The following is a 16,226-nucleotide window of genomic DNA, read 5'->3' on the forward strand; positions in this document are numbered from 1 at the left end:
TTAGCAAATTGTGAGTTCTCCTTGAATTTAGCAGTCAAATTATTCAGTTCAGAAATCAATCTTTCTTTCTTTCTTTCTTTCTTTCTTTCTTTCTTTCTTTCTTTCTTTCTTTCTTTCTGTACTGAGGATGGAACCCAGGGGCATTCTACCTCCGAACTACACCCTCAGCCCTAGTTTTTAGTCTTTTTTTTTTTCTTCTTGAAATAGGGTCTCACTGAGTTGTGAAGGGCCTTGCTAAGTAGTTGAGGCTGCTCACAAACTGGGATCCTCCTGTCTCAGCCTCCCGAATACTGGGATTATAAGCATGCACCACCACGCTCACTTTAGAAATATCAATTTCTAATATAGTCTGGTACATGTTAGGTGCTCAAGACCTTTATTAAATGAATTATTCCATTAATATATAATAAATACATTGATTCTAATATTTGTTATTTGTGTATTTGTTCATGTGTTAATACCATATACTTGAAATAATTTGAACATGCATATAAAATGTCATCAGCATAAAAAAATATATATATAATCCATATTAAATTATAATTTATACCATCCATCTGAGTCCCTGGCTCAGTTTCTTCAGAAATTTTAACCAAGGCAGTCAAAGCCATATTTCCAAAAATAATATGAAAATAATCTACATTCTCTTGAATAATATTAAAGGAATGAAGATTGCAAGCTCTGATCACTCTCTACACAGAATCCATTTCTCTTTCTTCTTGCTCCTCATTTCCTTTTTATTTAGGTTGTTAACTTGGAAAAGAGGACCCTTTCCATTTAATAGAGTGTGAAAAGAGAACAACCGAGTAATCAAACAGCAGCTTTTCTTTAGCAGAGGGAGGCAGGGAGTGTCATGGACCATCACATGCTAATGACTGCTGTTTGGGCACAAAAGTGTGTGTGTGTGCGTGCACGTGTATGTGCGCATGCATTTGTGTGTGTGTGTGTGTGTGTGTGTGTGTGTGTGTGCATGTGCATGCGTGTGTGTGTGAGAGAGAGAGAGAGAGAAAGAGAGAGACAGAGAGAGAGATTGAGAGAAGAGACAGAGAGACCATTGTTGTCCTTGGATTATTGATCAATTACTCTTTTACGTTGGCACATTGAAGACATTATTATGTAAAATATGTGACCTTTGCCTCTTCTCTTTGAAATAAAACAAACAAAAACAAAAAACAACCCTAAACATATAGCTCATTTGCAGAGGCCCTTGAATGATACCTATAAATACAAGTGTGTTTAAAACATTCCTCTTGATTTATTGAAAAGAAAAACCTTGGACTCAGCACTTTGCGGTTCATTTGTGGTTAGCCTGTGTATTTCATGCTTTGTACATCAGCAACAGCTGTAAAACGAAGCTCCAGGAAAAAACCTCCTCAAACTAGCTTTGTTGCAAGCAGAACATGACATTTATGAATTTTGACAGGCTCTGTACTCTTGACCTGTGTTCAATTTTAAGACTTGAATGGAAAAATCCACTGCATAGGGAAACCAGCCCTACAGGATCCTGAGCTGGCTCTGTTGTTAGAAGAGAAAGGTGCCAGCAGAGCACAGAGCTCCACAGGCTTTCAAAGCTTGTGCACACTCTCCTGCAGGGATACTGGACGTGGCCACTTGGACAAGGACTTACCCACAGCACTGCACATTCTCAGGAAGAGGCACAACGGGAGACCTGCCACTTGGCCTAGCATCTCTATAAACACAGAGTTTGGATTTGCATTAACTTAATGAAATAACAATCTCACCAATTTTTAAAAATCACTTGATTCTACCCATTCCCTCAATAAACCATACTATTCCTGTAATTTGGGAGTCCTTTCTAGTTTGAGGTAGAAGGTCTGACTTCAGTCAGGTCCGATGGGCAGTGCCTGACCACTCTAGTCCCCTCTCTTTTATATGGTCGGTGTTATATGTTCTCAGTAGTGTTGTGGGGTCTGGCAGGGTCGCCTTTTGCTAGGTTTTCTGTGTGCTGACTGCTGCTATGTGGTGCCACTCAGCGGCTACATCTCAATAGCAGCATTGTTCAATGCCTTCTGCCCCAGAAACAAGCACAGGCGCTAAAGGGATGTCTGGCCCATCAATAGTCATGTCTCAGTACCTCAGTATCATGCTCCACTGGCATAGTCTTCTCTTTTCATATCAATCTACTTCTGTGGGATGTGAGCTCCCATCCCCTCCTCCTCCTCCTCTTCTTCCTCCTCCTTCTCCTCCTCCTCCTCCTTTTCCTCCTCCCCCTCCTCCCTATTAAACCTAGGGACATTCTACCTTTGAGTTGTATCCAGCCCTTTTTAAATTTTGAAACAGAGTCTTGCTAAATTTCTGAGGCTGGTCTTGAACCTAGTATCCTCCTATTTCAGCCTCCTAAATACTGAAATTATAGGCTTGTGCCACTTTACTCAAGCTAGACTACCAGAGATTCTGGATACAGTAAAGAAGAGCCATTATGTCACTGAGTTTTATTCATGAACCAAAGAACCTCTCAATGAATATCTCTGAATATCTTATTCAAAGCCTTTCTTGCAATAGCCGTTTATGAAGGATCCATGTCCTGACAGTTTTGAGTCACTTTTACTGAGTAATTTTAGTTTCTCACAAAGCATCTTTCGGTCGGTATGTTGGCCAAGAGTAAGCAACCTCTAGGCTCCCTTGTCACGGTACCACACTTTCACATTTCTGCCCCTAGTCCAGAGCTGACTGGTATAGCTCCTCTGTTCCATCTTTCTCTACTTCATGGCATTGTGTTTTTCCAAGAGATTTTTTTTTCCTATATGTGGACAAAGTCAGAATTACCCTAGCTACCATGATAGATCTCCCCAAGTCAAACTATTTGAAAGAAAAGGTTGGGGAGTTTATTTGGAAACCTCCTTCCTGGAAGGCATATAGGTGTGTGAAAATCTCTTCCTTTCCATATCTGGTCTCCACATAGGAAGATAAATGCTAATGTGTAGTGGGACCGACGGCTCTGTCCAATTATTCCTCCCAGAGGTGACTAGCCCAGGGCCACTCAGGAAGGCCCTCTTTATAAGCAGTTGGTATCTCCTTCTGCCTGAGAGGGGGGAATATGAAAACCACTAAGTATAGAGCATATAGGTATATGTGAAAATATTTTCTGATGTTTCCAGAAAAATAAAGGATTACTTTAATCTCAATATTTCTTGCTGCTAAGGACTAGTGCTGTGCTTTATTGATAAACATTATAGACGCTTCTTCAGAGAATTCTAAAACTGAACAAGATTTTATCAGTCTGAAAGAGTTCAGGTGCAGGTCTGTGATAAGTGAGCAGAGGATATAAAATCTCCTGGGACATAGAAACCAATTGTCTTGTTTTCTTTATTAAAAAATAAGTTGTTTAGGTGTGAATTCTGAATCAGCTCTTGATAAGTGAACTTTCAGGACTTGGGTTCTTTTGCCTTATTTAATCAGCAACAAATATTATACTGTTTGTAAGTCTTCCACACGCTTGTGGGAAATTTTAACTTCTGAACTGTGATTAGTATCCCAGAATTGATATAAAATTGTTATCTCCACCAAAGTCAATGAATAATAAGGTATTCTCATGCATTGGAAGAATTTGATTGTGTTTAGATTATTATTTAAACTTATCATTTGTTTTTACTCCACAGCCTCCACCCCAGATATATGACAAACAGCTGGATGAAAGAGAGCACACCATTGAAGAATGGAAAGGTGATTTTATTACTTATAGGCATATAGTTTTTGTTTTATTGAAAGTCAATATACAGAAAGTGTTTGGTTCTTCCATTCTGTATTCTATACTCAGGACACTGAAAAAAAATCCTTAAGACTTTTTATGAAGCATTTGCTAAAAGATATTTTTATTGTTATCCTATTAGTCCATTTTCAAAGTTCCTAAAACTTCAACTGTTTTTTCATTATAATAGTAATACTGCATTTGCTCAAGAATAAAAGGAATTAATTATTGGCAGGTGTTTTTTTTTTTTTGTGTGTGTGTGTATGTGTGTGTGTACGCGTGGGTCTGAGGATGGAACCCAGAGGAATTTGACCTCCGAGCTACACCCTCTGCCTAGATTTTTATTCTTTATTTTGAAACAGCATCTCACTCAGTTGTGGAGGGCCTCACTAAGTAGCTGAGGCTGCCCACGAGCCACAATCCTCCGGTCTCAGCCTCCCAAATGCTGGGATTACAAGTGTGTGCCACCACACCTGGCTAATTATTGGCAGTTTTTAAAAATCATAGCAGTAATTGTTAAAGTGTTTATGATGATGTAGGGCAAGCTCCAATTTAGAATTTTAAAATTAAACTTTCCATGTTTGTACCTAAAATTATCATATAAAACATAAAATTAAAGCTGAAATATTTTTAGACTATAGAAACTAAAAGAATTAATTTACTAAATTATAGAAATTGAGAGTTTGAACATAAACTATGTATACCTAAGTGGATTGTTTCTCCTTTAAGTTATAAAAAGAATTAATGAATATATTAATCCTTGTTTTTTAGCAAAACTTCTCCAAACTCATACTGCATCTGTAAAATTATAGGTTGAAACAAAGCAGAAAACAAGCCAAACTTACAATATTTTTAAAACTAATATGATAATTGTGAACTAAAATAAACATGAAAGAACAAATATAGGTAATATCAAATGATCAAATCAAAATAGGGCAGAAAAAAGGGGAGATTTACAGTGAAGGAGATTTTGAGCTGCCTTGAAGTAATTCATAAATATAAATTAGAAAAAAAGAAAATAGCAAAATTTATGTGAAATTTTACTCTCTTTATGTTAGAATAAAGAGATTTCACTGCCCAAGAGTCCATGTTGATAAAAAATGGAAAAAATGAACATAGACCAAAAAAAAAAAAAAAAGTCAGAAGGTAGATGGGAAAGGTTTGCTTTGATCAAAGTAAGATCAGGAAGTCATCTTCAGGGATTCAAGTATCAGTATGTAATAGGAAATAGTCATTATTTGAGTAGAACATAGGTTAAATTGGAGAAAGAAGTATTGTAAAGGATGATGACTGTATGAATTGTTGAATGATTTTTAGCTAAGTGGAACAATATAAAAGTAACTAAAGATATTGGGTATCTTTCTAGGAATGAGAAAGCCTACAATGGATGCCAGTTTGGAAATTAACACTGATTTTTTTTTTTTTTTTTTTTTTTTAGTGTGTTGGGGTCTAGGCATGTTTAGTTTAGAAATTCAAGTTGGGAGTCTAGAAGATAGATGAAGTAAGAGATGGAAGCAGTAAGGGTTGGTAATAATTTAAAAGTAAGAGAATTTGTGCATCTCTTAGTAAGTATAAAAGAAAAATGTTCAAAACAGAGTCATTAAAAGTCCTTTGTAGATAACACTATAATGCATCAGAAATTTCCTCCACTTACCCAAATAATTCACAAAACAGTAAAATGTATATTGTATATACTTATTTATCTAACTGCTTTATTGAGGATCTACTTTTGCCAGGTTTTCTGCCAATTACAAAAAATATATAGAAGTAGAGAAGTTAAGAAATTCCATTTTAAAAAATTTCCCCCACCAAAATGTTTTTAGTAATGTAAAAATAAAGATTATAATCAATTTGAAACAAAGTTGTCATTAGCCAATGACTTTTTCTGGGGATTAAGGAAAAATTGCTTTTATAATAATATAGATAACTGTTTCTTACAGAACTTATTTACAAAGAAGTAATGAATTCAGAAGAAAAGACTAAAAATGGCGTAGTAAAAGGACAGCCTTCTCCTTCAGGTACTCACTCTCAGTGAATAACTAAGAAATCAGTACTTGTTTATTTTCTTGACTTTTGAGGGGTTTCAACCAATAACACTGCTTACAGACCATATGACTAAATATCACTCAACTGTTCTCCCATGATTTTAATTTAATTTCTTTTGATATTTAGTGTGCTGGTTCTTTCCTAATCCTTCTCCTCCTCCTCCTCCTCCTCTTCCTCCTCTTCCTCCTCATCCTCCTCATCCTCCTCCTCCTCCTTCTTCTTTGGTGGTACTGGGGTTCCTGGAAACCCTTCTCTGGGCTACATCACCAGACCTATATTTTAAATTTTTATTTGGAAACAGGGTCTCTTAAGCCAGCAAGGCTGGCTTCGAACCAGCGCAATCCTCCTGTCTCAGCCTCCCAAGTGTGGGGATTACAAGCGTGCGCCACCACGCCAGGCGGTTAATTCTAAAATATACCATTTAAGTTCTGCCTAAGTGAGAAGGCTAAACCACTTTTTAACCATTTAGCTACCTGTAACAGCCAGAGATTATCTATCTACTTTATACATCTAAAACAATAGTTGACTGACTTAACCAATTAAGTTTAGCTTCTTATTTAAATCAGCCGTGTTTGTACACACCTGTAATCCCAGTACTTGGAAAGCTGACACAGGAGGATTGCAGGTTTGAGGCCAGTGTGTAGTAACTTGTGAGACCCTATTTCAAAATAAAAAGCACAAGGAGTGGGAATATAACTCAGTAGTAAAATATCCTTGGGTTCAATCCCCAGTACCACATGCACACATATACAAAATGTTTACTTCCTTCTTTACCTATTTAGTTTAAGTGACTGTAGATTCAATCTTTACTACATATTTTCAAGGAAAATATTCACAACTTGATTTTGATAAATCATATGTGCACTATATCTTACATGACATAATGATGTATTTGTGTATATTTATATAACTTAGAGGTTGCAAGGCAGCCATATGGCTATATTGATGCCTTAAAAGTGCAAATAGGAAGCTAAATGCGCATTTGCAGAATAATTTATAGATTTGAAATTTATTGATGGAGCTGTTTGTATATCAACAAGAAATACATCTAATCTTCAGATATATTCCTAAACAAGTAATTGTACTCCCTCATGCTATCTGATTCCACTTTCAGAGTGATTTATTTTCAAGAATAGCGTAGCTGCTTGCTTCCTGAATTGATTTGTAAAGACTGCTGAGGGAATAGTAGTCCATGAATAGAAATTAATTTTGCTCCAAATGCCATTGCTATGGAATGCTCGAGTTAGAGCAAATGCAGGAGGTCGTCTGTCCTAGAATGCTCACTTTGTTTCCTACCTCCATCCCATCTGAGAAGTAAGGCTCCCGTAAATAATACAGATGCCTAGGGTCAGACAGGCAGATAGTTTTCAAAATCTATAAATTCAAGATAAAGCGTTTTTAATGTCCAACCCTCCTCCCCAGGGTGGACAATATTCTCCACCTTGGGAGCATGTCTCTTCCTGCTGGGGTCACTGATCTAGTCCAATAAGTTTTTATTTATTTTTGTTTAAAAAGCTTCAAGCTCAAACAAGTTGAGAGGCTGAATATCATGCATCTACAGAAGGAAATACTTCTCAGTGATCCTCCCCCCTTTATTTTTGGTGGTACTGGGGATGGAACCCAGGGGTGCTCTATCTTCGAGCTACACCGCTAGCCCTATTTTAATTCTTTATTTTGAATCAGGGTCTCTCTACGTTGCAGAGGGCCTCACTAAGTAGCTGAGGCTGTCTGTGAACCGAGATCCTCTTATCTCAGCCTCACAAATGCTGGGATTACAAGTGTATGCCACCATGCCCAGCTTGTTTTTTCTTCTCATTCTTTGCATTCACATTTTTAGTTGCTGTATGTGGGGGGTATAAAGAGAAAAACAGTTTCCTTAAAAAACAGCATAACCTTTCCCCCCAAAATATGCATATTTTCAGATAACTTCTACTTGAGAAATTGCCTTTAGTGTAGATTACTTTATTCCATGAAACCTATTCGAGGAGAGGACACTAGGAGACTGATCCCAGGGTATTTCTGTCTCCAAGCTCTGCCCCCAGTCCCTTTATTTTATTTATTTATTTTTGAACAGAATCTTGTTAAGTTACTGGAGGTCTCATATGCTAAGGTTGGTCTCAAATCTGCAATCCTCCTGTCTCAGCCTCTCAAGTACAGGTGTGTACCATCAAGCCTGGCAAAACCTAATTTTAAAAGTAAACTTGAAATTAGTTAACATCTCTCATTTTTAACCCATTTAGTTCCTTAAATGTTATTTTGATGAAATTTTACAATGATTGATTGATGCTCAAACATTTTTAAAAATGTAGATATCTACTGATGCCTTCTGAATACTACGTATATGAAGAAAGGATATCCTGAGCAAGTGGACATTACAAACAGAATTGAATTCAGTTCAATCTGTTTGAGAGATTTTCACAAACTAGGAGTAAATTAACTTGAAGCTAATGTCCATGTCTTGTTCCTTTATTTGTGTTTGGTTTTATGGTTTGTGAAGCTTGTTTATTGCCTACATGAAAATAGACTTGAACAGGTCATCTTAAAGCTGTAAGTGGCTGTAGTTGCAGAGACATTTATTATAGTGCAATAGAGATGGGCATACAGAAGCAAAAACTTTTAATCTAACAGTGGTGAAGTTGTTGGTATTTAAAAACATCTCTAAAAAAACAGAGATGTGATTAGTAAAACCAATTTCTGTGATGTAAATATTTTCACTATGATCAAATTTAAGTTGCATGTGATATCACAATTGGAAAGAGATGCTAATTAATAATTGGTTTTAAGAAGCCACTAGCCAGGCATAGTGACCACACCTGTAATCCCAGCATTTGGGAGGCTGAAACAGGAGGATCACAGGTTTCAGGCTATCTTTAGCAATTAGTGAGACCTTTGGTTCCTTAGAGATTTTGTTTCAAAATAAAGGATAGAATAAAAGATACACCCTATGATGGTGTATCTCAGAGGTAGATTGGCCCTGGGTTCTATCCCTAGGACCAAAAATAAAAATAAAAATAAATAATGATAAGCCACTAAAAGCCAGGTCCACAGAACCAATAAACAGTAGATACCATTCACCCATCAAGACACTGCATAGAGAAGAACCATTTCCATAAAACTAGCAGTTGTAATGGAAATTTTACGAAGAAAGCACTGGAAGAGATGACCTCTCTTAGAGTTTCGGACGTACACTAGTCTTTGAAACTCTGAAAATACAGTTGACAATGACTTTGACAGATTCTGAAGTTTGAGTAATTGAATACTAATTAGAATTTGCATTTAATATTGATAAAATAGAAACAAGAGCAGTCCAACATGGAACCTAAAAATTTTAGAGGATTATATGGTAAACAAAAGAGGAAAGACCATTGCAACAAGATGATTTCCCTGGACAAAAAAAATCGCCTGACAGTTTCACCTGTTTCATAAAATGGAGAAACTTGGTTTTTCTCACAGAGCCTACCTACATGAGTCCATATAAAACATTCAGTAATTTTTTTTTTAGATTGAGTACTTAATCTTTGTTTACGGTAGACATTTTGGAAGGCAGGAGAAGTGAAATGCAATGCAAGAAGTAAAAAGAAGCAAGGGAAACAGAGCCCAGGGGCATTCTGCCTCCGAGCTGCACCCCAGGCCTATTTCTTTTAAGTCTTTATTTTAAAACAGGTTCTCACTGAGTTGCGAAGGGCCTCACTAAGTCCGCGAACATGGATCCTCCTGTCTCAGCCTCCCAAATGATGGACTTACAAGTGTGCGCCACCACACCTGGCTAAGGGAAACATAAATATAAAACAATTATATAACATGGCTATTCTGAGGGACTCACTATCATAGCAAAATACTCAGAGTCTTCCAGAAGTGTGCTGAAAATATGATTATTAAAATAATTGCAGGTAATTTTACATATTTTATAAGCACAATCTGTAGCACAGTCCTTTCTTTATAAAGGTATTCTGGCTTTGCTGGTTTCATTCAATATTTTTAAAATTTGTGCTTTGTCAGTTAAATTTACTCACTATTTATTCACTATTTGTATAGTTTCTTTATCTCTCCTTGCTATGGGTTTGTGTTTTTTTTTTAAATGGTGCTTTGTAATCATACATCTTAATGGTATATGCACGATGGTAGACACATACATACACACATCACTTAATTAGACCTTCCCAATTTCCACCCCATTCTCTCCCCCGCCCTCCTTCTTATGTTTGGCTTAGTGATTGACTTGTGTTTCTGTAAGGAAGCCTCATCTCAGCTAAGTCTTCTCTCACCCTTCTTTAAACACTTGTCTGTATTAGCAAACCTATCCAGGATGGAGAAAAATTTTATCTCAAGAAAAAACTTTCAAGCTGTTATTTTTATAATTTTTAATAATTTGTTATTGCTGTGGTGTAAGTATACACTACAGGGACATTCATAGTTATGTATTTATATATGCACATAATAATGTTTGGTCTGTTTCCTTCCCCATATCTATCCTTTCCCTCTTCTGTTATAATTTAAATAAAGCAAGCCAGCAAAAATCTTCCTGGTTCCACTGGCATTTTGACCAATTAAAATATTCATGAGAAATATATAATCCTTTGATCTGTTTAGTTCCCAATCCATTGACATTCAGATTTTATTCAAATAAATCTGTTGCATTTCCACATACTAGCAATGAACAGAAAACAATCCCATTAGGAAGGAAAATAAATCTTAGGAATAAGTTTAGCAAAAGAAGTGCAACCTTGTACATTGAAAATTATAAAACATTTTTGAAATAAATTAAAGAGCTAAATAGATGGGAAGATATTACATTGCTTATGGTTTGGAATATTTGATATTTTTAACATGACAATACTCCCTAAATTGACTTACAAACAGAGTATGAGAATTATAGCTTTTTTTGGTAGAAATTTAAATTTTAGATGGAATTACAAGGAACACAGAATAGCCAAAACAATCCTGAAAGAATACAGTTGGATGATTCACATTTTCTTCTTTTCTTCTCTCCTCCTCCTCCTCCTCCTCCTCCTCTTCCTCCTCCTCCTCCTCCTCCTCCTCGACATAGACAGTGACTTATTTAGGAAAGCAGGAAATACACATTCAAGGAAGAATGTACTCCACCTCAAAAATGAGAGAGGCCCCAGGATTCATATTTTCTGATTTCAAAATTTACAAGTCCACCATGTTCAAGACACGGTGCTACTTGCATGAAGATACACATATAGATCAATAAAACTGAGAGTCTAGAAATCTCATGTTTATGATCAAGTGATTTTTGGCAATGATGTCAAATTTTATTTAACATCATTTATAGGCCAAGAATATGGACATTTGTAATAAATGATGCTAGGTCAATGAGATATTCACTGCTAAGGGATAAAAGTGAAAGCTTAACTTATCACATATACAAGATGAACTCAAAACGAGTTCAAGACTTAAGTGCAAGAACTAAAACTATAGACCTCTTAGATGAAAATACAGGAGTCAGTCTTCAGGATGTTGGATATTATAGTAGATGATATCTTAGCTATAATGCCTACATCTGACAAAAGAAAAAAATAGGTAATCTGACTTTATCAAAATTAAAATATTTGTGCATCAAAAGACGCCCTCAAGAAAATAAGAGAATAGGAAAATCTGCAAATCATATCTCTGATAAGGGACATATTCAGATATTATAAGAAACTTTTCCAACTCAGTAATAAAAAGCCAGAAACAATGGCTAAATGAGTAGATTCTCTCTAAAGAAGATATATTAATGATCAAAAAGTCCATAAAAAGATACTCACCACCATTTGTCATCAGAGAAGTTAAAATAAAACCACAATGGGATACCATTTCACACACACTAGAATGGCTATAATACAAAGGGTAGATAGTAAGAAGTGTGAATGAGGGTGTGGAGAAAAGGAAATCATCTAAGACTGCGGACAGGTATGTAAACTGGTGCATAGTTTCCATACAAAATAAACTCAAATAGAATTAACCATAGGATTACTCAATGATCTGACAGTTCCATTCCTTGGTGTACACCAAAACTCAGGGTTTCCTGAAACCTTGTGAAAGTGCTGCGCAACTGATCATGACCATGTCTGTACAACTCTGAATATACCAAAGAACATAAAATTGGGCATTTTAAATTTATAAATTATACGATGCATGTCTTCTATCTTAATAAAACTGTTACAAAAAGATATATGGCCACCATTTCATATCTCAAGTCAAAACAAAATCAAAACTGCAATCTCATAACTTGAAGTCATCCATAATGGAAGAGTATGCCATTCAGGAGACAAATGGACAGAAAGAAAAGCAATCTCATTCTGTCAGGTCTACAACTGATCAGGCATTCATTAGAGTCTTGTGTCCAGTTTTTAATCTCTATCCCTTAATAGGATGTAAAAATTGAAGAGGATGCTGAGAAGTCTATCATAGTGACACTAAATTATTAGAGACCAGAGCATATGAAAGAACATTAGAGATGTTAGTCTAATTTAAAGAAAAATAAGTAGAAAACATATCTGTACATTAGAGCTGCGAGTAGGAAATGAAATTGTATTATGAGAGAAAATGAACTAATTCCACACTATTTCTATAAGGGATATAAGCAAAATTTGAATAAATTTAAGCCAGATATTACATTATACAATTATTTGAAAGTGAGAATAATTACTTGCAGGAAGATTATAATAAGACATTAAAAATCCCTTCTACGGACATTTAACATTTAGAGACATTGATGCTTTTAGGAATTTAAAGAACATTAAAAATGCCTAAGTTTTTCTGTATATGAAAATATTGAGACACAAAGGAATACATATAAAATGGTTACAAATGGGGAAACTTCCTACCAAAAACATTAGAAAGAAATATGCCAAAATTTAATATTTCTATCAATTTGATGATCAGTACATATTGTTAATTTTTGTTTCTTTCACATTTATCCTTGTTAACATAAATATATTTATGACCAACAAAAGTTTAAAAATACATAAAGGAGACATGCAATGTGCCTTAGTTTATATGTTTAGGTCCTTCCTCAGTACTGTCACATTTCATTACATTTTTCCATTGGCAAGAAATGTCTACTCCAGAAGCAAATGTGGTGTGAACATCTCCACTTCCTGAGTGTAGTTTCGTTTTCCTCATTTATTAGGACTATATGATAACACTATTGTTACCTTATTTTGACCTTGTTTTTCACCAAGCAAATCTTACACACTCTACTTTCTCAAATAAGATACAATTTTTGTGAAAATTCTTCATCTCTTATTTTATGAGATGATTATACTAGAGATCTTTTTTCTAACAACCTATTTCCCAAAGTATGAATTTTACCACTCATATAGACATAAATATACAAAAGATAAATTGACTGTTTCTAGAGTATTACGGTTTAATCATATTTTACAGTACTTTTGGCTCATCTTTTCTTTGTTCTCAAAACTACTGTAATTCAACAAGTTTTTACTGAAACAACCTTCTCAGAGTTTCAAAGACTTTGTATTCCCATATGGCAGATAAATAAAAGGATTTTCCAAATTAATTTAATAATTCAGAGTTACTTGCAGATCCCAAGTAAGCGAGTCTGTTAGAAAGTGCACACATCATCAAAAGGTGTGCTCTTGCATCTATTTTTCTTTTTTAACTTTCATCAAAAGTCTGTTTTTTCTACATGGATTTTAAGTCTGATGTATTAGTCAGTTTTTGTCACTCATGGGTTCAGAGGTCCCAGTCTGTGGTTGCTGGCTTCATTGCTTTGGATGTGAGGTGAACCAGAACAACATGGCCAAAGGACATGGTGGCACAAAGCTTCACTGTTGGAACAGCTGGAAAGCATAGAGTGGAATGAAGGGGCTAGGGACAAGATATCGTGCTCAGGGGCAGACCTTTAAGGACACAGTCCTTCAATTAGATCCTACCTCCTAGAGTTTTTAACACCTCCCAATAATGCCATAAATTTATTAATCTACTGGTAAGTCAGAACTTCATGATCCAGTCACTTTTCCAAAGCCCCACCTCTGAACATGGCTGCAGTGGGGACTAAGCCTTCAACACATGAGACTTTGGGGAGCATTCTAGAGCCAAATCATAATAGATGTCATATTAATGACTATGCAACAATATTTGTTCTCTGTACCCCCCCCCAATTTGATAGTAGGGTTTGAACCCAGGGGTGTTCTACTTCTGATCTATACCCCCAGTACTTTTTATATTTTTAAATTTTAAAACAGAATCTTGATATATTGCTAGATCCCTTTTCTTTTTTTTTGTGGGTTTGGGGATGGAACTCACGGGCATTTGACCTCCAAACTATACCCCCTGTCCTATTTTTTCTTTTTTATTCTTTATTTTGAAACATGGTCTCACTGAGTTGCAGAGGGCCTCACTAAGTAGCTGAGGCTGTCCACAAACCACGATCCTCCGGTCTCAGCCTCCTGAATGCTGGGATTACAAGCATGCGCCACCATGCCCGGCGCTAGATCCCTTTTCTAGACCTGTAATATCCAAGTTATTCAGATTTCTACCTCACTCCAGACTAGGATAGGACCCTAGAATGTGCTTTAAAATCTCCCTGCATTAAAAGTAAAAAGGATCAGATTATTACAGAATTTTGCTCATGTGCCTCTGCTATAAACCTATGTATACCTTTCAATCCCTGGCTGACTTAGACAGTTTCTAGGGAGCTATTTAAACATGCAAATGCCTTGGCCTCACCTGAGGTCAATTATATAACTATAATAGAGGTCCTGGGCTGCCAGGGGTTTGGTAAGTAGTATGAGTGGACATTAGTTTGTGGCTTTTTCTTAAGCTTTACAGGTAGTTTCTAATACAAAATGAAATTTGATAACCACCTCACTAGCCTGTGAATAGCTTGCTGCCAGGGACTACATCATTTTCTCTTGATTTTTTTTTTACCATCAGGACATCAGGATAGTTTCCTATTCTGGTTGTTCTAGGAAGGTTTGTGGAATGAATGGTGGAAGAGATATCTCCTCTTGCCTTCACCCACCCCAGCCTCTTGAATGGCTTTTGGATGGGTCTGGTTCCAGATTTAGTCATGTTGGTCTTCATTCTCTTAGCACAGGTGCAGCAGTGAACAGCAGTGAGAGCCTCCCTCCGTCCTCGTCCGTCAACGACATCTCCTCCATGTCCACCGACCAGACCCTGGCATCTGACACTGACAGCAGCCTAGAAGCCTCGGCAGGACCCCTGGGTTGTTGCAGGTGACTAGCCGCCTGCCTGCGAAACCCAGCGTTCTTCAGGAGATGATGAGATGGAACACACACTCGTGCACACAGACACACAGGCACTCACACACACACATACACACACCCCAATGCAGACACACAAGGTCAAGAAATCAGCAAGGGAGAGAATTCAAGCCTAAAATAAAAATAAATCTTTCAGCCTGCTTTTTCTCCAAAGTTTCGTATTGCAGCTAAGCTCAAATGTGTATTTACCTTCTAGTTGCTCTTGCTTTGGTCTCCTTCCAATGATGCTTACTACAGAAAGCAAATCAAACACAATTAGAGAAGCCTTTCACATCAAGTGTAATTTAAATGGCTGCAAAACCAGCAACCTCTAACTGCCCTTTCAAATGGCATGATAAGGTGTGCAGTGGCCCCATCCAGCATGTGTGTGTCTCTATCTTGCATCTACCTGCTCCTTTTGGCCTAGTCAGATGGATGTAGATACAGATCCGCATGTGTCTGTATTCATACAGCACTACTTACTTAGAGATGCTACTGTCAGTGTCCTCAGGGCTCTACCAAGACATCACGCACTGGGGTACCACATGGTCCATTTCATGTGATCTATTACTCTGACATAAACTCATCTGTAATATATTGCCAGTATATAAGCTGTTTAGTTTGTTAATTGATTAAGCTGTATGTCTTATAAGAAAACATGTAAAGGGTGGGAAAATGAGGGGAGTGAGCTCTCGGGCCCTTGAAGATGTAGTTTCCAAATTTGAACCAATTAAATGGCACCTATAAACCAATTTGTAGAAAGAACATATGTGATGCTTATGTACAATGTGTGGGGGGGAGGGGGTAGAAGTTTTCAGGCACTAAATGGTTTAGCCTTTAGAAAGAATGTGTGAAGAAAAGCCAAGGGTCTTGTCTTGAACAGCAAATAGGTGGCAGCTACCACTGCTGCAGTATGGACTGAGATCTAAAGGAGATGGTTGTCCAGGTGCTAGAAGATACTGACACTTGTGTTTGAAAGAGTAGACCGCATTTGTCATTTTCAAATTACATGTCCCAACAGGAGGCGACCAGAGGGTAGCAGGTGCTGATGCAGGGCCAAGTGTGCACACCTGATGGCAAGAATCCTTGCCTGAAAATGTGCAGTTACCTCCACATGCTCTCCTTAGCAGAAAGTGAGCCTACCTAGACAACTTTCGGATTGCGTGCTGCGTTTTCCATGTGAGAGCTGCTTCCAAGGTTCAAGAAATTATTTTAAGAAGAAATATTGCTTTTCT

The 16,226-nt window shown here is 36.8% G+C and overlaps 1 protein-coding gene across 4 annotated transcripts in view; it reads left to right on the top strand.

The window, feature by feature from the left end:
• MAPK10 (mitogen-activated protein kinase 10) overlaps window positions 1-14,983 on the top strand; it is a gene marked incomplete at its 5' end in the record, with an annotated part of 141,441 nt that extends 126,458 nt beyond the window's left edge. For all 4 annotated transcript variants that reach the window (XM_080696997.1, XM_080696998.1, XM_080696999.1 and 1 more), the window contains 3 exons: window positions 3,621-3,684; window positions 5,650-5,727; window positions 14,826-14,983. In XM_080696997.1, the coding sequence (XP_080553123.1) occupies window positions 3,621-3,684; window positions 5,650-5,727; window positions 14,826-14,968 (285 nt within the window). In that variant the 3' untranslated portion in view covers window positions 14,969-14,983. The remainder of the gene's footprint in view (window positions 1-3,620; window positions 3,685-5,649; window positions 5,728-14,825) is intronic.
• Between the last annotated feature and the right edge of the window lie 1,243 nt (window positions 14,984-16,226).

The sequence above is a fragment of the Muscardinus avellanarius genome (assembly GCF_963383645.1).
Source record: "Muscardinus avellanarius genome assembly, chromosome: 6".
Classification (NCBI taxonomy): domain Eukaryota; kingdom Metazoa; phylum Chordata; class Mammalia; order Rodentia; family Gliridae; genus Muscardinus; species Muscardinus avellanarius.